This window comes from Pleurodeles waltl, chromosome 1_1 (genome assembly GCF_031143425.1).
Source record: "Pleurodeles waltl isolate 20211129_DDA chromosome 1_1, aPleWal1.hap1.20221129, whole genome shotgun sequence".
Lineage (NCBI taxonomy): Eukaryota > Metazoa > Chordata > Amphibia > Caudata > Salamandridae > Pleurodeles > Pleurodeles waltl.
The window spans coordinates 524,739,700-524,763,794 of NC_090436.1; the positions used below are offsets into that span (position 1 = coordinate 524,739,700).

Sequence of the window (24,095 nt, forward strand, 5' to 3'; positions counted from 1 at the left end):
CTTCTTTGGTGGCATCGCCACCAAGGCAGTTATTCCAGCATGCCAGCTTAGTTCAGCCATGCCCCTTGGACTCATCAGGCTTAAGCCCGAACCATCTACGAAAAGCCTGTTACTGCGACAGTCTCTTCAGCGCAGTGCAAGAAGACCCAAAATTGGGCCACGACTTGTTAAAGCATCCAATGGATGGACTCTGCCTCGACCTACCCCTCAGCAGCTCTGCACCCCTCAGCTGCTCTGCTCCCCGAGATAAACCAGCAAGCTGCTTGCAGCAGAATCTGTCGTCGCTTACCTCCTTGGAATGGGAAGCAATGGTGGCAGTATACGGTGACAGCGATGGAGTAGGCGCCTTGGGGCAGAGTCAATCTTGCTCCACCCCGCATTCGTCTGCAGGGACTTGCTTTAACACTAGGCCCCAATTGGGGGTCGATATATCTTCTGAGATTGCCACAGCCCCAGACATGCCAACTGTTTTGAATATCATACAGAGCACTCTACAGCTCCCTACTGAAGCCTTAAACCTTCAGTCCACCAAAATGGACACCAAATTAAATTGCAAAATACATTAGCAGTCTTTACTTCAGGAATTGACTAAAAAATAGCAGATCCCAATAACTTGATAGTCAGAGCTCAGAACTCTGCAGATTCCTGGTTACCCACCTGTCCCTGTACATGGTCTTCAATCTTGGATAAGCTAAGCTCACTACCAGGAGCTTTAAGCAGCGTCTTTGAGGACTTGAAAAGAGGACTAGCTCAAAATTAGGCAGTGGTATTCAGACTTGTCTCTAATCCCATGAGCATCAACCCTCTGCAGCCCTCAATAACGTGTTTGCAGGACACATCCCTGGAACCTTCTAAGCCCTATATGCAGGAACCTATGGATGGCCACGGAACGCCAGCGAACAATCAAGCAGCACAGATCCTCTGAACCTCCTTGAAAACTCCGACTCACCGAGCAGCCTCCCCGGGAGCCAGAACTTGGGGCCTCCTCCCAGCCTTGGGGCCCCTTTTCCTCCTGCCACAACTGGCACTCCAGCTAAAAATCTTTTGCCACCCCCATTCCGGAAGAAATGCCAACGGAAAGGGAGGACACACAGGCTAAGAACATTTTCCCCCACCATTAAATTCAACTAATCTACCGGTAACTGGACCTCAAATTAGGGTAAGAATCGATGCATTCAGGATATAACTGACTTTATTTCAGATGATGGTGACCATCCACCTCCTCCTAAACGTTTAAGGAAACCCAAATTACTTAGTAAGGATAAAGCCCCCAGTCAAGAGCCACTTGATAAGATTAGACGAGATAATCCTGGACCCTCACTCATTGAACCTACTCAACACGCACACTCTCGCTGCAAGAATTCAAAACATGGTCATAGGGACGCACAACCTATAGTGAATACGAAAATCAATCTCTCAGAGACTATTAACTCTCTGGAACAACTAGTCAGGCCCCTCTTTGACCAAATGATTGAAAGTTTAACACGATTGGAGGGAAACGTGGAGACAATGTTTAATCTAATGAAGGTTCACTTTGCAAGTGTTAGTGCAACAGCTGTCACCTCTCAATATTGTGACGAATTAGGCTCAAATAGTAACCCCCTACCAGTGCATAAACAGTCACTACATACGCATCAGCCCATCCAAAGACAAGTAGACTTATGCCCTCCACTAGCTAGGACCAGCAGTTCCCCACATCAAAAAGTACGGTTAAATAGAGGGGAAACATTGACCAGCCTGAAACTCCCCTGAGATCCTTCCTTAACATCAAGAGATACATTAGATCTGACACCTACAGCAACTCCCTATGTGTGATAGTCCTGGCAAATGTCCCCACTCTTTCTGGGGATCACAGGGAATCATGGACAGCGCTGAGGAATAAATCCTTGAATTGGATTGGAACCTGCATGAAATCTGGCTTGACAGAAGTTCTCTTTGAGGATATTAAAATGGTTAGGAGGGTAAAATGGGTGGGAAAGAATCAGAAGTTATTTAGGGGTGACTGCGTGGTACTTTCTTTTAAATCTCCTAAACTAGTCGAAGACATTTTGAGCTAACTAAGTCCGCGGCGCATTATGGACTATGGTACCATATTGTTGCCTCTAGGTTTTATCTATACGCACAATACTGACCAGGTCCGTTTTGGCCCTAATTTTGACAAACAAACAATTAGGTCGGAAAGATATTATTCGATTCCAACCAAAAATAGATTTCATGCCGCTCTTTGGAAGGTGTCGATTGACTATCATCTGATCAGGAAGTGGGTGGGCCTACGACTACTACACTAACCCCAGTCTCCGACCCATCAAAGAGTGGGCATGGTTTGGTGGAGAGTAATGAAGATGGACAGATGGAGATGGATGTTGAACTGAGTCAACTTGCTAATAATGTAGTGCCAATAAGTGGATTCTCCATCCAGTCAAAAGACACAGTAACTAATCAGTCTCCTGTGGGGCAAGGGACTAGAACTGGGAGAAAGGATTACACATTTTTATTTTGGAATGTGGCGGATCTGCGCTCGAAAAGCAAGAATGAAGACTGGTTAGAATATATTCGATCCTTTCATTGGGTGAGCTTACAAGAGACTTGGTCCACGGACCCTATCCATATAAATGGTTTTAGGACATTTCACCCCCCCCCCGCCGTCCCTTGCTCACGGGGAAGGGCAAAAGGTGGTCTGCGCACTTTCATTTCCAACAAGTTTAACTTAATTAAGGATGTAAGACTAATCTCGAACTCATTTTATCAACTGGTCTCATGTAAATTAAGAATCATTGCACAAATGGTGATTATTAACTTCTACAATAATGTGCCTCAACAAAGTTTTTTTTCTGTTCTTAAGTTGCTGCAGGAAGATTTGGACCGACTATGTAACTCCGCGTACAATGAAACTTTTATTGTGTGGGGGGGGGGACTTTAATACACATCTGTGTCCTCAATCTGTGGAAAAATCTTGCCTTTTTGGCACAGGTGGAGATGACGACTCATACCATTTTACACATAATCATTATGGTAATCTGCTGAATGAAACAGTGTTTAAATTCGATCTCCTTTTGTGCAACAATTTAAATCATTGTAAACCACAGTTAAAACCCACATTCAATGGTAGACATGCTAACACAATAATTGATTTTATATTATTATCAAATAACTTTACTGCTTATGTGTCTGAATATAAAATTCAAGATGTTTTGTTTAGTGATCACTACCCTCAAAGTTTAAGCATTGTACTTCCTCAAGCCATCACCAAACACAAGGAACCAACGGAGCAGGTAGACAACATAGAATTGGGAACAAGCAATGGCTACACTATCCGCTGGTCACAGCTTGAGCCTACGCAGTTTATGAAACAATTAACGAGCAAACTCTCCAAAGAGTTTGAAACTTGTCTTTCAGACAACATTTGTCCGCAGGCCTGTATTAACACTTTTATTGCAATAACTACTGAAATTAAAAACTCTCTTACGGTTAGCTTTGATAAATCTAGACCTTGTGCAGGCAAAAGATGGTTTGATAGTGAATGTACTCAAGCCCATAAAAATCTCAAACAGTGCTTACACAGACAAAACCCTGATAGACATGACATCAGACTTCGGAGGAAGGAGTACAAAAAGGCGATAAGAAGAAGAAAACAGAATTTAAAAAACGAGGCTTGGCATTCTCTCCACGAAGCAAGCCTCAGGAATGACAACGCTAAATTTTGGAAAATTGTAAAATCTCCTCTTCTGTGTGATGGAACATTACCATCAATTGAGATAGCCATTACTGAAGAGGATTGGGTTTCTTTTTTCTCTAGCATATATTCCGCTAAAGATTTGGCCTTGGAATCAAACTCTCTGAGACCAGTTCCTCAATCTATCTCTCCACCATTTAGCCTTAATGAGGTTATAGAGGCAATTAACGCTAGTAAAAGCGGGAAGGCGCCGGGCCCAGATAGAGTCCCAATTGATATTTACAAGTCGAATGTTTCACTTTGGGGCCCACTATTAACTCAAGTTTTACGTGCCTGCTGCGCCACAGTCTTTATATCGACCTGGGCTGAGTCCATCATTGTTCCTATCTTCAAAAAGGGAGATCGTCAAAATCCTGCATGCTACCGCCCAATCTCTCTGCTTGATACTCTTGCAAAGATTGCTGGACGAATTGTTCTAAACAGACTACGTGATTGGACGGAAGAAAATAATATTCTTTCGGACTTACAATATGGTTTTAGAGCTGGAATAGGGACCATGGAGCAGGCTCTGAACCTAGAAATCATACTCTGTAAATACATGAGGGCCAAGGCCGGAGCTTTATATTTAGTGTTTGTTGATTTGACTTCAGCATTTGACTGTGTGGTCCACAGTAAATTATGGCCTATTTTATTGGACATGGGGGTAGACCTTACTATAGTTCATTTTATTAGGGAACTATATGCTGGAGCTAAAGCCAAGGTGCGTTATGGGCTTCAGGGTGAATGCACCTCAGCCTTTCCTATTGAACGGGGGTACGACAAGGCTGCGTACTAGCGCCACTTCTGTTTGCCTTATATATTAATAAATTAGAGGGGGTACTATCTGATGCTTGCAATGACCTCCCACAAGTTGGTTCTCGAAAGATCCCAGCACTCCTGTACGCGGATGATGCCGTTTTGATGGCCCGCACCCCAGTAGCACTGCAGAGGCTACTTACAACCTTTGATAAGTACATGGAAGCCCTAGGTCTTAGAATCAACCGTTCTAAAACTTTCTTGATGACATGTGGTAGAAATTCTATTAAGAAACCCCAGATTATGGCAAAAGGTACAAAACTAGATGATACAGGAACCTTTTCATATCTAGGCATTACGTTTGATAATGAAGGGACATGGTCACAAGCCATAAAATCAAGGAAGCTGTCATTCACTAAAACTATCATGGCTGTAAAAAAAAAATCGAAAAAGGTTGGCAGACCGACTCCCAAGGATATGATGACATTGTACAATGCAAGATGTGTTTCTCTTGCATTGTACGGGGCAGGACTTTGGGGTTACAGGAACTGCAACAACCTACAGCTAGTTGAAAACCAGTTTTTAAAGTTCATTTTAAGTGCTCCAAAATCTACCCCTACATTGGCATGCCATATGGAATTGGGGGTATCGTACCTTATAGATTTAATTTGTATTCAACCGATCCTATTATGGCATAAGGTATGGACTTCTGATTCCGCTAGGCTGAATAGGGCAATCATAGAAGATGCATTGGCATTATCTTACCCGCTGAAAATTCCATGGCTAAATTACATAAAGATCTTTTTTACGGAGTTGGGCTATCCTGAGTTATACTCCACTCTGGTAAAATTGGAAATAATTTCCAGGAAAACTGAAAAATATTTGTCTTACTCACCTGGCCGATTTAAGATGGGCCATTGAGGCAAAGAAACCCAGCGTAATGAGGAATTTTATTTTGCAACAAACAGATGGCATGGAACCATACTTGAGTAATGTACTGAATTCAAGGCACTGGTTTGTCCTTACGCGTCTAAGATTAGAGATTTTCCATCGTCTTGTTAGCTTCCCGTGTATTAACGATTGGACCCCTGTCTTGGCAAAATGTCCCTGTGACTAGTGTCTGAGCAAAGTACAATACATATTCTTTTTTTTTGTAAATTTTATGCAGACCTAAGGAAAGCGTTTGTGATTCAATTTTTAAGATCAATGCACTTTAAACAATGTCGCCCTGCCTTTAATTATCTTCTGTCCTTACCATCAATTATGATTTGTAATGGAATAGCTTCATTTTTATGTGCAGTGATGAAGGCCAGGCCATATTATCAAATCACTTAGACAGGGTTTTCTTACTCGTATAAATCTTAAAATGTATTTTTAGCTTCTGTTTTAAAACACATTTTTATACCGATCTTTTTCTGTCATGTTTTTAAACTGTGGTTTTTATGTGAATTTATTTAACTCCTTGCAATGTAACTTCGCAATATGGTTCTTTAGACACGGTTTGATTTACTGTTTTCTTACTATTTTAAATATTGAATGATGTTTTTTATATGAATTATTTGCTTTTATGATTGTTTACTCAATCGAATAAAGTATTTTGATGATGATGATAATTTGAATAAATCAAAAATCACGCCCTTTAAGACGACTGTGCAGCTGCGATATCAGTGGTACTTGGGTAACAATAAGGTTGAAACAATGCGTGAATATAAATATCCAGGGGTTCTTCTTGAAAGCACTGGCTCCTTCAAATCCCACCTGGAGCCCCTCAGTCGGAAATCCATCTTGCTTGCATTCACGTTCAACAGCGTTAAAAAAGCAACTGTCTCTTCAACCTATCTACGCTATTAAAGGTTATCTAAGCCAAATCCATACCAACAATTACATATGGCAGCGAAGTTCTAAGAGGCAGCAGCGACTACCACTTGGACAAAATGATCACTAAGCTTTTCAAGAAGTTGTTCAGCTTACCAAATTATGTCTCACCGGCCCAAGTTTGCCTAGAATTTGACCTGGTTAGGCAGTCTGTAGCAAGGAAAAGGGCATTTATCAACCTAAGCCATAAGCTTAGGGTAGCAAAGCTTATTTGGATGGAAATGACTTCGGATCCAACCTCCGCCTTCCGTCTCTACCTCAAGTCCTCCTTGACAACATTGGGCCTGGTAGATCAACTACTCCAACTCAACTCAGATCAGTTTGTCAGACGTGCAACGAAAGTAAGTGTCAAATCTCTCACATCTTCAGGACAAAGAGGCTTTATCGAAACGAAGCCATGCCTGTCTGGTTCTGTCATCATACGGCTCTGTAATCCCACAGCTATATCTGGGAGCAGCAGTTAATCCGTGGATTAAATCAGCCTTTATGAAATACCGAATGGGCTGCCTTCCAACACATGCCCACTTTCCTAGGTGGACGAGAGTCAACATGACGGACACCTGTTGACTTTGTGGGCTGGCACCGGAAACGCTGAGCCATCAGATATGCCTATGCAAAAGCATTACAGCAGATCGTAACAGGCTCCTATGGACAGTTTGGCTTCAAAGGGGGCTGCGTAGATGCAGACCGGCGATATTGGCAGGCTTTAAAGGGAACGACATACAGCTCAGCTGGCTAAATTCTTGGATAAATTAGGGCGCCTTCTTTAAGAGACTGAACAAGCGAGACAAACGTGCACAATCAGCCTGCACTCTGTAATTCATTTTCTTTCCTTCCTTTTCTTTTTCTCTTCTTTCTTCGTGTAATGTTTACTGACCGAACACATGATAAATAAAACACAAATAAAAATACAAAATAATAACAATACGCTTGCTTTTCGAAGTCTTACTTAACATTGGATCTAATCATTATGTATACTTTACAGCCTTGAAAAAGCCCCAGGCAAACCCGCCAAAAGGGGCGAAACACGTGTCGTCTTTTTGTTCAGCTTTTGTTTCACATATCAATAATCACCTATCCAGGAACTTCAATTAAACTTCTTTGAGTTTACCACTTTTGACTCTACGTGTCATATATTGGATTCGTATATATGTGGATATATTGTGGGTTCCGCAACTTCTTGCAATTTCAGGTCTGGATATATGCTTTCATATCTGCAAGCAGATTCCTCTTCTTCCCTGCTCTCAGCAGTTAACCACTCGCTGTCCAAATCTTCCTCCTCTTTCCCTCGTGAAGAAACATTTGTTTCCCTCTATTTTCTGTCCTCCGATGTCTATGGTTGGCCTTGATTGACTTGTTTATTATCCTGCTTGTTCACTTTTCTGTTGCCCTTCTCTCTGTCAAGCCCTTTCTTTTAGTAACAAGGCCATCAATCTGCTTCTTATTGACACCATCCTTTAGTAATGCCATAGACATGTCTTTCCTAGATACTCTGTTATTATCTGTGTGACCCTCAGATCTTGAGGTTATCTCAGGTTTATTCCAGTCTCCCTGCTTTCCCAACTTGCGAGCTGCCCCCAGCACATTATTCAATACCCGCCCTGCCTGATTAAGTAGGAGAGTCATTATTACTTGCTTGTAAGCTGGAGGAGCAAGGCGAATAATTTTATTTCGTACTGAAATTGTTAAGGGAGCATCTAGCAAATTGTGAGCTTCATCCAAAAGAATAGCAGTTTTCATACTTTCTTCTTTAATTCTTTACATAGAATCTCTCAACTTGTGCCAAGGCTTATCATTTGGTGGCCAATCTGATTCAGTAAGATATTTTTGGCTACATCCCATATCTGCTAATTGCAACAAATGTGTTATTCCTTGATTCCCATAACTTCGAAATTTGTCCTATATTACGAGGTCAAAGCTAAGAGTACAAAACTTCCTTTAATCTCCCACATCCAGTGCCACTCCAGAGGCACCAGTGTCAAACAACCTCACCATCCACGTAAGCAATGCTTCCCCATACTTCTGTTTGAATCTATTTATAATATCATTGACTTCTTGCTGGGTGTAGTCTTCTAGGGAGTGCATTTCAAGTCCTCCCGGGTTCTGTGGACTGCCCTATATTTTTTGTCTAAATATTGGCTGTGCGCGAACCACTTTCGGCTCGTGTGGCTCAAACTAGCCCCCACCTTTTTTAATCTCTTCATCACTGGAATTTGAAAAATCAGTACTCTCCCAAAGATTAATATCCCATTATTCAGGGTCCCAGTCTAACCCTGCTTTAGCAATAGCTAAATGAACTTTCTTTTGATTGATTTTACCTTTTGGTTTCAGCTGCCTTTTCTGCGACAGACTGATACGTATCGGCCTTATCTTGTAGTAACTTATTCTGACAAGACAGCATGGTTACATTATTTTAGTTTCAACCAGCTGCTTTTCTAATTGCTGTTTTTCTTGTTCCAGCTGCTTACAGTTTTCCTGCATTTTTCTGTAAGCAGATAATAAAATCCAGCCTCTTCGGCCTAAAATAGATAAATCACAACCCCATTCAATAGGTACTTTCTGTAAACACATAAAAACATTTTTTGGTTCAGCATCGCTAAGACATCCGTCCCAGCCTTCACACAACCCAGCACCCAAACCCCATTTGTTCGCAAGAACATCATAAGGTTCTTTTTTTCGATCCGGGAATCTCATGTGCAACCAGAGAAACTACCTGTGAAGCTGCTTTTGACTTCTTGACAAACATTTTTCACTTTTAAATCTTAAACTTTTCAACCTTCCCCCCTTGTACTCCTGGACTATGCCAATTTATTCTGCTCTGCTTTAAACTAAGAGGAAACAAAGTGAAATGAATGGAAAGAATGCAGCACTCTTAGTCTGAGTAATGGATTTATTAAGGCATTTCCCAAGTTTCATAAACAAAAAGAATAACATGAGCTTTTATTTCAAATGCAGCAATACAGGTGCAATTCTCAACATACTTACAGCAGCAGGATAACTATGATCTAAGAAACAAAGAAAATGCAGTACTTCAACAATGGATATTATATGTATATCTATGACAGCCTAAACTTAATGTGTGAGACAGAGCTAAACTTAACGTGGTTTGGAGAGGTTTGTTTGCACAGCTGGTGTAGATGTCAGAGAGGTCAGCTGGGAAGCCTTGGTGCACAGCTGAAATAGTAATGTGAAGGAGAGGGAACCACTCTATGAATGAGAGGGGAGCACGTATGGTATCTTTGTGGTACATACATATGGCTATATATTTTTTTCTCAATAGCCACTGTCCTAAAATAATAGATGCAACATTCAGCTCTCTGATTAAAATCCTGATGGGGTCCTGTATAGTAATAGTAATAAAATATTTGTTTGATAAACATTGTTACAATGTTTAGAAATAAAGTGCATTGAATAAAAGATTCAAGTGCTTTTGGGACTTAGGGCCCGATTATGAGTGTGGTGGGCTATAGACAGCCACGCCCGCGGTGGCGGTCTGGACCACCACCAGTGTGGCTGTCGGACCGCCAGCCCCACCATGTCTCAGATCCTTGCGGTCTGGAGGATGGTGGCAGTCCTAATCCCCCAGGGGCGTGCAGCCCTTGGGATTACGACCTCGTTCTCCACCTGCGGTTTCATGGTGGTAGCACCACCATGGAAAGGCGGGCAGCAGGGGGGCCACTGCACTATCCACACACTTGGCATGGGCAGTTCAGGGGCCCCCCTGGCCAGCACCATGCCAATGTGCACTGTCTGCTTTGCAGACAGTGAACATTGCAAGGGTGCTGATGCACCCTGCAGGCTACAGCATTGCCGCCTGCTCGATTATAAGCTGGAGACAGTGATGTAGCCTGTTTCCCGCTAGGCCAGCAGGTAGAAACTAAGGTTTCTGCCCACTGACCTAGCAGGAGACTCTTAATAACTCTGGTGGGAAGATTGCCACGTAGGCAGCGGCCACCCTGTCGAGAGTTTGGCAGACAGGGTTTCCCGTCTGCCAAACTCGTAATAGGGCCCTTAGTCTTCTCAAAACCATTAACTGAAATAAAAAAGAAAAAAGGGCGTTCAGTTCCAACGTTAATCACAAGCTTGGATATACAAGGCTATGCACAATTCATTGGCAAATAGCAAGTTGTACATTGTAATTCATACACATGTTTCAGGGGCACAATTCTTTCAGTGATAATAGTTGCAATTTATTAAGTCTGATGTAATTTTTTTATATGCATTTTAGCCATGTCAATAAATTTAACACATTTGTTATTTAAAAAACCTTTCGGTGGTGTTAAAGTGTTAAAACAATATATAATTGCAGCGTTGCAGGTTTATATTCCCAGTTTCTTTAATTATATAATTAAAAACTTTCTGCGCTGTGCTGATAGTATTGGACAGCAGCATGCAATATGGAATATGTTTTCCTTTTAATAATTGCAAAGCCCACCCACCACTGAGGTCCTCTCATTGTCCCATACTTATTTGATTCCCCTTGTATCGAAGAGGCCAAATCAGCGTTGTAAATACTTTTTCCTTATGACCAAGAAATAGAGGTAGAATGATATAAGGAAAAGAGATTTGTTGTGTAGTTTTCTGTGACCATGAAGGAGTGATCCCTTATAGCACTTTTTGGAAATATGTGACAGAAGACTGTATTGAGCTGTGTTTCTTCAACATTATTTTAAAGCTCAACATCCCTTTATCACATGGATTGACCATATCCAAATCGTTAAAAAAAAATTGCTAGTGTTGTGTGCCATGGTTTACTAGCTTGTATTATTATATTGTCAATTCTTTGCATAGGATGCCTTTGGATCTGCTTTTTTCATAATAAGCCAGTATGTTACCAGAGTACTATCAACGTTGAGGTCTTGGTCCGTGAGGCTAAACTCTAGACTGATTTGTGCGGGGTTTTAAGATTGTGGGAGATTAAAAATGGATCTGAAAAGGTTATGTTGCTCCAGATTTAACCATGTGTTGAATTTGTCTGGGAATACTTCCATGCATAGGTTAAAAATGGCAAATATTTTATTGTTACTACTTTTAACAAGAGCAAAATTGATGGGCCATCTAGCATTTTTGTTAATTTCAATATTGCCAACAGCAATGATGCTTTGCTTTTTGATGCCACCAGCTGGGTTTTGTGGCCGCCTCTTTTGTGTAGGTTGGCACCATGGGAGATGTAGTTTTTCCTCATAATTAATCTCAAATTGGTTTTGATCGCAGTAAAAAAAGAAATCACTTAAAGTATGTTAGAGGATGATTCTGGTGAGGTCTAGGAGGACTGTGTCGTCTGCAAATTGCTTAAGTTACTTGCTAACCATTCAGTATGGGAGGACAGGTACTTGATTTACTAATTCATGTCAATGTTAGATAAATACAAGCTGTAAGCATTGGTACAAAGACACATCCCTGTTTTAGTGCTTTGTTCATCTACATTTGTTGTGTGAGATTGGTGTTATTATCTAGTTTACCTTTAATTCAGTTAAATGAGTAGAGGATTAAAATAAGTTTCAACAGTTTCTCTGGAAGACCCCATTTCTTCCTTTTTTTGTGTTCTCATTTGCGGTAAAAGGTAAGGAGTCCAGACGAGGAATAGGTCAGACTGAGACAAGTCTAAGGGGACCCCTATTCCTGGTCCAAAACCTCATGCAACAATCTGTAGGAGTTTTCATAAACATCCCTGGTACTCCTCACCTTGTTGTTTTTTCAATCTTAATCATTGGACACCAGGGTCAACAAGTCTCATCATTATTTATCTTTTCTCCAGAAATCTGCTTATACCAAATGTGAAAAGGATTCAGCATCTCTACTCCTAATCCTGAATGACTACAGCAGTCCAGCCTGCTGATGCGTTGAACTAATATTACCCAATGGTGATCTGCATCATTAGGCTCGCCCAAAGGGCTGGTCTGAACATTTCTTGGTTCCTGGCATTTGTTGTTGGATTCTAAGATTTGGTACTGCTTTCAGTGTCCAATTTTTCATGTTTCTTCTATAATTTAGATTTACTTGATTCATAGCATTTTTGTACTCCTGATTGTTCTTGAATATTCAAAGTTAAAGTTTGACCAGTATACAACATCCTTGGAACCTTGAGGCATGAGATTCAAATTGAAGTCCTCAGTAACTAGGATAGCACTCGATTCATACTCTTTGGCTATCTTTAAAAGAACTATACCCGAATGAGCATTTCTTAAATCCATATCTTTAGCTCTTGGGTGAAGATATATTTTTAGAATGGTTAGAGATGTGTAACCACACAAGTTCTGCTGAAATTTCATTTTTATTGACAGCAGCCAGGGAACACATATCTGTTTTTTTACATTTTTTTATTGCAGTTTTATTGGGGGAAGATTGGTAGGCCCCCGGTCGATTTTCTTTAGATGAGGTCCTTATTGCTAAGATTAGAAATCCTGGGAGGTTTAGTGCATTTGTTGTTCATGTTTCCTGGAGACAAATGAAGTTGTGTTGTGCTAAGAAGTGTAATGCTTAATTCAGTTTCGTAAGGTGGTCTTATCATTCTGTATTCCATGAACAAATCCAGATCTGCCTAATAGTTTATTGCGTTATCTCATGTCTGGGTTTGTTAGAAGCTCCGATTCTGGGTTACTGGTTGGATAGACCATTCATTATCAATTGCATTTTTCCATGCAAGGCGACAGGGAGCAAGGACCAGTCTTTGTATGGATGATGTTTTTGTATAGCTGTGGCAGTTACCAGACCAAATCAGGTTAATTGTCAGTTCATAGTTACTTCCTTCAGTTTGTGGCCCTTTTCATCCCTTATTTTGTTTTCTGGTTCTGGTGAGGGATGCCACACGTAATTCACTTCATCTTGCTCTAGGGCCAATTTAACACATCACATCTTTCTATGGTAAGATGATAGTTTTTTAGGGCTGCATACAATGCAAACTTAGGGAACGTGTGTGCCAATAGGCAGTGCCACAGCCTATTCAACATTTTTGAACCACCGTTTAAATCTCATTTAGTCCAGCCTTTTATTTGGACGTCTAAGTTCTGTATGAAAAACTCTTGTCTTCAGGTCTGCTTTATAGTTTTTGCATTTCCACACTCAAAGGATCTTTTCAGTTTTCTTTAAGCCCTTATTGAGCTCAGGAGAGATGAGATATTTGTTATCTGTAGGTTCTGGGATTACATCTGATTCTATCAGACTCCTCAATGCTATTCTATTTGTAATTAGCACAGATGATGTAATTCGACCTATTGGTCATTAAGCCTTCTTATCTCTTGATGGATTTCATTAGTCCAACATAATACACTAGCTTTGAATGTAAGAGTTTAATCCTTTAGTGAAAAGGTATGTGTAGAAATAGTTCCATTATGATAAATATACTTTGACAGCTGACTACTATTTTGCTTCACTCCGTTATACAAGGGCTTCTTCGTGTTGTGGTTCAAAGTCTAAACTTTGATCAGTTGTAGCTTTTGGCTTACTAAGTATTTGTTGATAAGTGCACACCTTCTTGTCTTTTCTTTAAGTCATGAGTAGAATAGAGGATCTCTCTACACTCCTACATTTGTTCATTATTGTTATATTTTTTGATTTGTCTGCATAGCATTTCCCTTTTCCGGTGCTTTTCCTCAACTGCTTAATACTTGTCATGGCAACTTCTTGACTTGTGATGCAAACATCTCCTCATCAGAAGTATGTAGAAATTACCCAATAATGTAATGAAAATGTCCACACTTTCTTTGGAGACATCAACATCCACTTTTCCTATAAAATGCTCTTTGCTGTCTTATCATTGACTTAATCCTTTATGATGTTTTCTTCAAATTATTAATGTTGTAATACTTTTTTTTCATGTCATGTCTTTATAGTTTGGTCTAAAACTGGTTCTTAATTTAATACGTCATATCTGATTAAACACCATGAAAGAGTAGGCATGATGTGTATTGTGCAAATTACTTACAAATAATTATCACATAATTCCCAATTTTATTTGTAAATTCTTTCTATTTCCTGCTCTTAGACCCACCTTTTAACCCTTACGTTCACCCATTGATGTAAATGATTTGGCAGAGCAAACAAAATATTTCTGGGAAACTGATGGTTATTGTAAGAAGCTGGTGTTTTAATTAAAGTGGACAAGGACCTATTTTAAATAATAATCACAGTTCTTGTCTGGGTAAACCACCAAAGTCACTAAAACCTGTCCTTAGCCTTCTGGTAGCTTGGCACAAAGCATTCAGGCTTAACGTAGAGGCAATGTGTAAAGTATTTATGCAGTAATGCGGCATTCAAACAGTAATAAAGTGAAAACACACACTTGCAAAATCGAAAACCAATTTAGAAAAACAGAAAATATTTTTGTAAATAAAATGACACCAAAACAACACAAATCCAGTTAGTAGAACTGAATAAATGCATTTTCAAGCTTAATTTAAACATAGCATAAAGTGACAACCACTGTTACCCGTTTATGCTAGATGGATGAAAGTCATAAGTTCAGAGCAATGTAGTGCAGGACAAATGCAAGGACGAGTTTAGTCCCAGTGGAAGATGTTATTTATGACTTAGAAACTTTTATGGAGACAAAGTGGTCGTCGAGATGTTGGTGCTAGATCTGAAGCAGGGCTCGATGATGGTGGGCTGCTGAAAAGCAACGCCCGGTTCAGTTGTCAACAACTACAGGAAGGCTCTGAGCAAGTGAAGTCCAGAGCCCATGCCCAGGAAGGCGTCTATGTCAATCAGCTTTGGCTTGGAGCCCTGATCGTTCACACATAGAGACTATCGTAGAAGTCAGATCTTCAGCGGGACAAATCAGCTAGCTCAGGCCTACTTATGATTGGATGTTGATGGCTGTGGCTTTGATGACTATCCCGGACTCTTTTGGTTCTCCAGGCAAAAAATTGGCAAAAAAGATTTTATGTTTCAGATTTTGCAGTTTAGGGGCAGGAGCAGTACACTCTATCAACAGCCAAAGATCGAGGACAAGGGGGGCACAACTTAGGGATTAGGACTCACTCCAATAGGGGCCAGAAGCAGGGTCCATGGCAGGTCCAGTTTACACTGGTCAGCTGGCCAGTTGTGCAGCATATGGTCCTCTGGAAGCTTGTTGTGTATCTGTAACTCAAACAGGATATCTGCTAGTTGATCCTTAGAGACTTCTGCAAACCTGGGTTCAAAGCACACAGGCCTAGTCTTCATTCAGGGCTCTTCAGAAAGTGAGTCAGTCCTTCTTCTGATTCTTCACAGGTCCAGGAGTGTCCTTCGGGAGGCCACTGGGGTCCACTTGTATTCCCAGTGCCAGTCTGTGGGTGGAGGGCAAGCCTTTTTCCACCACCTAAACCAGTTCAGGTCAGTTCCTCTCCTTTGTTCTCCCCAAACCAGTTCTGGTTGGTTCCTCTCCTACTGGTTTTGGCGCTATCATGACTAGATAGACAAAGTGGAGATAAAACTTGGTGTGTGCTTTACCTGCCTGTGACAAGGCAGGCATCTTTTAAATCTCAAGAAGAGTCTGGGCACAGTCTTCGCAACATCCTATCAAGGGAGTAGTCCCCTCCCCACACCACGTTGTCCACTATCTGGAAACAATAGACATCTCATCGCAGTGGAGTCATCAGGGATCAAGTCACAGCTGGACACTGGCAGGAAAGCCAGTTGTTTTCAGGCAGGAAAATTATAACTTTTTAGAAGTGTCATTTCCAAAACTGTAATATAAAATCCGACTGAACCATAAAGTGGGATTTCAAATTTGTATTAAAATGAGTCCTTGAAATATTTTAGATTCTTCTTGCTATTACCAAGCTGAATTTAGCACTTATTAAAGGTAATATGTAATCTAATGTTACCTATAGGAGAGCCAGCCTTACCACAGTGAAAAATGCCAGGTCATGTAAAATATTTAACATACATGTCCTACCTTTCAAATACCCTGCACTCTTCCCTGTGGTGTTTAAAGCCTGCCATATGAATGACTTATAAATATTAAAAAGAAAGGTTTAGTCCTGGCACAAGTTTTACTTTGCCCGGTCGAAATGGCGTTTTAAAACTGCACACCCAGGCTGCAGTAGGCGGCCTATTGATAGGTTTCACAGTGTTCCTTTAAAAAGTGGCATAATGAGTGCTGGCCCTTGGTTCAGGTGGTACCATATACTAGGGATTTACAAGCAAAGTAAAAGTACCAGTCGTTTATATCAATTTTAACAGGTTTGAAAGGGAGGGCACACATGCCTTACTGCCAGTTAGCAGGGGTAAGTGCACAGAGTTATACAGCCAACAAAATAGTGTTCAATAAAAATCGCACGTAACCATGCAGGAAGGGCACATTTTCAGCAGGTACACTTTTGCCTGTGTCAGGATTAGGCTAAGTAAAATGAGGAAGATGGTATTACCAGTTTCCCAGTCATTGACTCACCCTTATTCTGTATGTGATGGATTTGCACATAATCTGATTTCAAATATAGTATGCCTGCTGTTTTTACATCACATTTCTGTACAATATCATCTGCTGAAAACTTTCCTATTTTAATTTACATTTACTTAATCACATTTTTATTTTCTGATTGTTCCTTGATATTATTTAAAGGGTTCCAGATTAGGTAGTTGTCACTGTGAAATAATGTATAGTTAATTATGATGTTGTGTAGTTAGCTTCAGAATTGAATCTTGTTGTTTCTTGACTAGTCACAAAATGCACTGAAAAGTAGCGCAGAAGAGCTACAGTCCAGCCATACCCTGCTTGGAAAGAACAAAGACGATATAACTGAAGACATGTTGGTCATGCCTTTGGATGACTCGAAGGACTCATTCTGGAAGCGTCTATGTTTAGCTCAGGTAAGAAATAAAACACATTTCCAACAGATGTGAATGTCAGTGAACATAGTAACCCTTTCTCTGCCAGGAGTTGTAATTGTATTAATATAGCTTTTACTACCCCTGACGAGGTGTGGAAGGGCCTTTCGGCAAGTAGCATGCTATTCCTGAACCCTGGGTGGATTAGTAGAGGAAAATGTAAATTGGTTTGTTTTGGGAGTGGTGGGCCTGTTAGATGGATTAGTAGGATAAAGGAGGGAAGGGTTTAGAAAGGGTTATTTGGGAGCCCTAAGCAGTAAGAGGGATTTGGGATGAGTCGGAGAATAAAGGTAGAGGGATAATTTGAAAGAGGTATATAGGATGAGTCAAAGAATTGGGGTTTGGAGAGAGTATTTTTCTGTGCAGTGAGAGGAAACGATATATATATATATATATATATATATATATATATATATATATATATATATATATATATATATATATATATATATATATATATATATAGATGCACACCCACACATACAAAGGTATATGTAGAGTTTCACATGATATGCGTATGCAAAATAATGGAGAGGTATAAAATTCTGCTATATAAAGTCCCATCTGCACATGCATGGGTGAAGATTTGCGCATGGTACTTTGCTTTGTATTTTAGTGCATTGCATAAACCTCCCAGGGCAGAGGAGGGCTCAGTGCACCACAGTAGAACATTTTACAATTTGAGAGTTTGACATTCATTATTTTGCAAGTGATCGCTAACAGATTTTTATACTTGCTTTATCCTCTATTGAATACGAATCTTCTTTTTTTGTGCAATAGCCAATCACTTAGATTCTTCATTGTTTTGCACCATAAAAGGGTGACATGGCCTGTATTAGAATTCATTCATTTTCTTGTTTTGTATGCCATTGCCACACGGTAATACAATGTTTAACACTGTTTTCACTAGCCTACCCAACTTTGTTGATGTTTTTGTTGTCATGCAAAAGTATTAAAGCTGTAGGAATTCTGTTAATCGAAAAAGGAATAATTACTCACTAAAGGATAAATACTCTGACATTGTTCTGAAATTAAGCATTAACCTCTTAGCTGCTGGGCCGTTTCCCCCCCCCCCCAGTGCTGAGCCCTTTTTTGGCTATTTGGGGTAGTTCGCGCTTAGGCCTTCATAACTTTTCGTCCACATAAGCTATCCATGCCAAATTTGCGTGCTTTTTTTCCAACATCCTAGGGATTCTAAAGGTACCCAGAGTTTGTGGTTTCCCCTGGAGGAGACCAAGAAATTAGCCAAAATAGAGCAAAAAGTTCGGTTTTTTAAAAAAAATTGGAAAAAGGGCAGCCGAAGAAGGCTTGTGGTTTTTCCCCTGAAAATAGCATCAACAAAGGGTTTGCGGTGCTAAAATCACCAGCTTCCCATCTTTCAAGAATAGGCAGACTTGAATCAGAAAACCACATTGTTCAACACAATTTCGGCATTTTTCTGAGACATACCCCATTTTTACTATTTTTTGTGCTTTCAGCCTCCTTCCAGTTAGTGACAGAAATGGGTGTGAAACCAATGCTGGATCCCAGAAAGCTAAATATTTTTTAAAAATAAACAAAGTTCTGAATTCTGCAAAGGTTCATTTGTGTAGATCCTACCAGGTTTTCCTACAGAAAATAACAGCTGAAATAAAAAAATATTGAAATTGAGCTGAAAACAACAGCCATTTTTCTTTATGTTTTACTCTGATTTTTGAAAGCAATATACTGTTATGTCTGCTGGACTCTTCTGGTTGCGGGGATATATAGGGCTTGTAGGTTCATCAAGAACTCTAGGTACCCAGAGCCAATAAATGAGCTGCACCCTGCAGTGGGTTTTCATTCTATACGGGTATACAGCAATTAATTTGCTGAAATATAAAGAGTGAAAAATAGGTATCAAGAAAACCCTTGTATTTCCAGAATGGGCACAAGATAAGGTGTTGAGAAGCAGTGGTTATTTGCACATCTCTGAATTCTGGGGTGCCCATACTAGCATGTGAATTACAGGGCATTTCTCAAATAGACGTCTTTTTTACACACTGCCTCATATTTGGAAGGAAAAAATGTAGAGAAAGACAAGGGGCAATAACACTTGTTTTGCTATTCTATGTTCCCCCAAGTCTCCCGATAAAAATGATAGCTCACTTGTGTGGGTAGGCCTAGCGCCTGCGACAGGAAATGCCCCAAAACACAACGTGGACACATCACATTTTCCCAAAGAAAACAGGTGTTTTTTGCAAAGTGCCTACCTGTGGATTTTGGCCTCTAGCTCAGCCGGCACCTAGGGAAGCCTACCAAACCTGTGCATTTTTTTTAAAACTAGAGACGTAGGGGAATCCAAGATGAGGTGACATGTGGGGCTCTCACCAGGTTTTGTTACCCAGAATCCTTTGCAAACCTCAAAATTTGGCTAAAAAAACACTTTTTCCTCACATTTTGGTGACAGAAAGTTCTGGAATCTGAGAGGAGCCACAAATTTCCTTCCACCCAGCGTTCCCTCAAGTCTCCCGATAAAAACGATACCTCACTTGTGTCGGTAGACCAAGTGCCCGCGACAGGAAATGCCTCAAAACACAAAGTGGACATATCACATTTTCTCAAAGAAAAAAGAGGTGTTTTTTGCAAAGTGCCTACCTGTGGATTTTGGCCTCTAGCTCAGCCGACACCTAGGGAAACCTACCAATCCAGTGCATTTTTGAAAACTAGAGACCTAGGGGAATCCAAGATGAGGTGACTTGTGGGGCTCGCACCGGGTTCTGTTACCCAGAATCCTTTGCAAACCTCACAATTTGGCTAAAAAAACACTTTTCCCTCACATTTCGGTGACAGAAAGTTCTGGAATCTGAGAGGAGCCACAAATTTCCTTCCACCCAGCGTTCACCCAAGTGTCCCGATGAAAATAGTACCTCACTTGTGTGGGTAGGCCTAGTGCCCGCGACAGGAATGGATCACACAAGGGTCAATGGTAGTCCTTGCATGGGGGCTACTGTTAACCCTGGAGTGATCCATTCCTGAAGCAGGCACTAGGCGCAGGCACACAAGCAGGGTTGTGTTTTTATCAGGATAAGTGGGGAAACACTGGGTGGTAGGAATTTTGAGGATCCCTGCACATTCCTGTAGTTTCTGTGATAAAAAAGAAAGGAAAAATAGTGGTTTTATCAACGTTTCACTTTTGCAGGGTATTCTGAGTAAGTAAACGTTGTTAAATCCAAACACGCCACATTTATGTGGGCTGCCTTGGGTTACTAGTTTTCAGAAATGTCTGCATTTGGTAGGTTTCCCTATATGGCTGCCGAGCCCAGGACCAAATACTTAGGTGACTGTCTTAAAAAACGAGGCTGTTTTGTGGTAGGTAATTTTAATGTCTCCACAATCTGTTTTGGGTACTTTCCTGTTGTGGTCACTTACCCACTCACTAAAGTGAGGCAGTTTTTCGCTGGTGACTGGAACTTGTGGCTCCCTACAGATCCCTGGACTTCTGCTCATTGGAATGCAAGGCAAATGTGTTTTTTAAGCACATTTTGTGATTTCAAGGGGATTCTGGGTGAAGGGAAACTCGTGAGAGCCACGCAAGTCCTGCACCCTTGGACTCCCCTGGTACTAGTTTGTTAAAGTTAACCCACCACTCACACTGGTTGGTTTTAGCACCTCCAGAAATTATGGTTTCAAAGCATGAATACTTATCAAAGTATCTGAATATTGAAACCAAGCCTTCTGAAGGTGGGCCATAAAGCTGCGTCCAGGCACCAACCTCTTTATGGTCCATTCACACGCCATTCACAAACAACAAACAACCCTTTCATATCGCCGGCCACGGGCCCAATCCAACCAATCACTGCACTCACATTAACTTACCGCTGCCAGACCAAGGGCCCATCACATTCACACGCCACAGAACGGAATGAGTTTGACTACATTTTACCACCTGTCAAGTAACTTCCTCCTCCTTCCTTAATATTACCAAATGCATGCGTAACAAACCTTTACTGATGACTCCTGTGACAGCCACCTGAGGCTCAGGAAGACATGTTTTTCATGCGCCTTTAACGCACTCTCTGTGCTAAATCCAACTCCTTCCAGTTTGTGGGTGCAAGTTGGGGGTGTCCGAGTATGCCGTACAAAACGATTCCTCGAACTGAGTGAGCATACCTACCTTTGAAACTAAGGGAGACATGCTGGGGATTTCTCATGATGTTACCTAAAGAGAAGGTCATAGGCTATGAAAAAGGGTAGTGTTTGGCACACAGGGGAGTCCATGAGAACGTAGCATATGTCCCAGCCAACATTATGTGCAGTGATGCGACTGTAATGCATTTATACAGCAAACTGAACATCTACTAAGTTCTGATGGAGGATGAACATGAAAAGCAGGTCAAACACTGACCTATACAAGTCATTCTCCTTCAGTGCTGGGATGGCACCAATGGGTTTGAATCCATAGGTATAGATGATGTACATCTGTACTACCTTTACTATCTGCATTCTACCTGTGCAATAACCCTGTGAATGCACACCTACCAAAAGCTTTCCTTACCCATTCATGTCTTTGTTCTCATCAGAGTCCTGGCTAATCCTGTATAATTGCCAAGTGAACCTATACTAGTTTGTGGATGCAAGTTGGGGGTTTCCAAGTATGCCGTACAAAGTGATTCCTCGAACTGAGAGAGCATATCTACCGTTGAAAGTAAGGTAGACATGCTGGTGAAGAACGGGTACTCTGTGACAATGTGGCATATGTTCTGTCCACTAGTATATGCAGTAGGGGAAATATAATGCATGTTAATTGAACAGAACTCCAACCATGTTCTGACAGTGGATTTAGCTCTCAAGCAGTCCAAAAGGAAGTCCATGATGAAGTAGATGAAGTAAAATTCTGTGGCTCCTTGCCTAACGAAGCAGTGGCCCATGGACGTTCGGTAATCATGCACTGCCACAGAAAGGATTACCCAACGGCAGCTCAACCTCAGTCGATTTCCCAGAACTTTGCTTTAGTATGATACAACGTAAAGCAAGTAGGGATACAGAGGCCTGGTTGTGATGGACACTGGGGACAGTAATACCGACTCTCCTGCCGCTTGAGATGCTTCAAGCACACTTTACAGTGACAACATGGACGATCCTTTTTGGGTGTTTTAGGAATGCGATCACCAAAGTGTCGCTCCTGCAGCCTTGCCACATCCTCCAGAACATATGAGGTTGAGGCTGCTGCTGCTTCTGTAACAGCAGTGAGGCTTTCAATTACAGACAACTGGAAGTCAAGGAAAGTCATGAGTCTTCCTGTGGTTGTCTGACGATAAACAACATACGCATTATATGTTGCCATCTGAATCAGGTGGGTAAACAGTTTCTTGTACCAAGTGCGAGTTTTACGACACACATTGTATGGTTGAAGAACCTGGTCGTTCTTGTCCACTCCGCCCATGTACTTATTGTAATCAAGGATACAGATGGGCTTGTGGACTTCGGCCATCTGACCCCAAACCGTGATGGGAGAAGTGCTCTCATCATGAATTGTAGTGAGCACGTATACATCACGCCTATCCAAGAACTTGACTGCGAGCACTTCGTTAGAACGCAATGCAGTACCCTCTGATTTCTGGAGCTTCTTGCAAACAAGCTCCTGCGGGAATCCTTTGCGGTTACAACGAACTGTACCGCAGGTCACAGTGCCAGCTTTGTAGAGCTCACTGAACAGCTCTACTCCTATATAGAAATTGTCCACATAAAGGTTATAACCTTTGTAAAGAAGTGGCTGGACTAGTTCCCATACAATCTTACCTGTGACCCCTAATGCGGGAGGGCAACCTACAGGGTTTAGGGTAGAATCCTTCCCTGTATACACTCTCAAGCTGTACACATAGCAAGAAGAGCTCTCACACAGCATGTACAGCTTTATGCCATAGCAAGCTCTTTTGCTTGCAATGTACTGTCTGAAAAGCAGCCGTCCTTTTTACAGGATCAAGGACTCATCGACTGCTATATTCTTTCCAGGAGTATAGATCTCTGGATACCTGGCAGACAAATGTTCCACGACAGGCCGAATTTTGAACAACCTGTAATGGTCTGGATGGTCCCGGGGCAATGCAGCAGAATTCTCATTGAAATGCAGCATGTGCTGCATTCGCAAAAAACGAGTCGTCCAGTAGGACTGGAAGGTGGGTTTCTGCACTAACCCTATTTTGAGCGTAAGGCCCAAAAATATCTTCAGCTCCGCCAGCAAAGTGGGAGTCCACTGGTGTGCCCTAGAACGGGGCCCTAGAGTGCCTCCATGCTCCCTCAGAAATTGGTCTGCACACAAATTTGTTTGCTGCACAATTTTCCGAAGGAAGTCAACATCCAAAAATAGATGGATGTAGTCGATTGGCAAAAAGTTAGCTGTATCGACTTTACATCAAGCATCGCCAGTAAAAGGTGGAATTTGGGGCTGAACTAAACAGGGGGGCTGCCAAGAGAGCACTCTCTCTGTGCTTGCGGCAGCAAGCACCTGCTCTCTGGGTTCGGCTAACCCAATGTTGTCCCGCTGCACAGAATGTGCTTGCGAAGGGACAGCACGGCTGTCGTCGTTGTCTCCTTCAGACTCACTGGAAGAGGTGTTGTCGGATGGGACTCTGCTGACTGAAAAATCACTCCCAGATTCTGCCCCATTGTCCTCTCCCTCAGATGCTGTCTCAGTATCTGCTGTCTTAGTCTCTGAGCCTACATCAGAACTGTCCTCCATAACCCTAGTTAGGGCTTGATCAGCAGTCATCCAACGAGACGCCATCTCTGCTACTGGCTAAACTGTCCCTCTAAATTACTAGCCTACGTAGAAGGCAGATAGTCACAAAATTGCTTGTGGGTATGATGTGTACAATAGGAAATGTCGTCACCTTACCTTCACTTCTTCTCCAATTCGGCAGATTCTCTGAAAACACTGAAAAAAAACAAAAAAGAATGTATTACTTCACCTTACCACATACCC

At 41.5% G+C, this 24,095-nt stretch overlaps 1 protein-coding gene across 3 annotated transcripts in view; it reads left to right on the forward strand.

Moving 5' to 3' along the window:
* Positions 1 to 24,095, forward strand: part of SLF1 (SMC5-SMC6 complex localization factor 1) — a 673,081-nt gene that overhangs the window by 87,030 nt on the left and 561,956 nt on the right. For all 3 annotated transcript variants that reach the window (XM_069225438.1, XM_069225455.1, XM_069225447.1), the window contains exon 6: positions 16,985 to 17,134. In XM_069225438.1, coding sequence (XP_069081539.1) covers positions 16,985 to 17,134 — 150 coding nt within the window. The remainder of the gene's footprint in view (positions 1 to 16,984; positions 17,135 to 24,095) is intronic.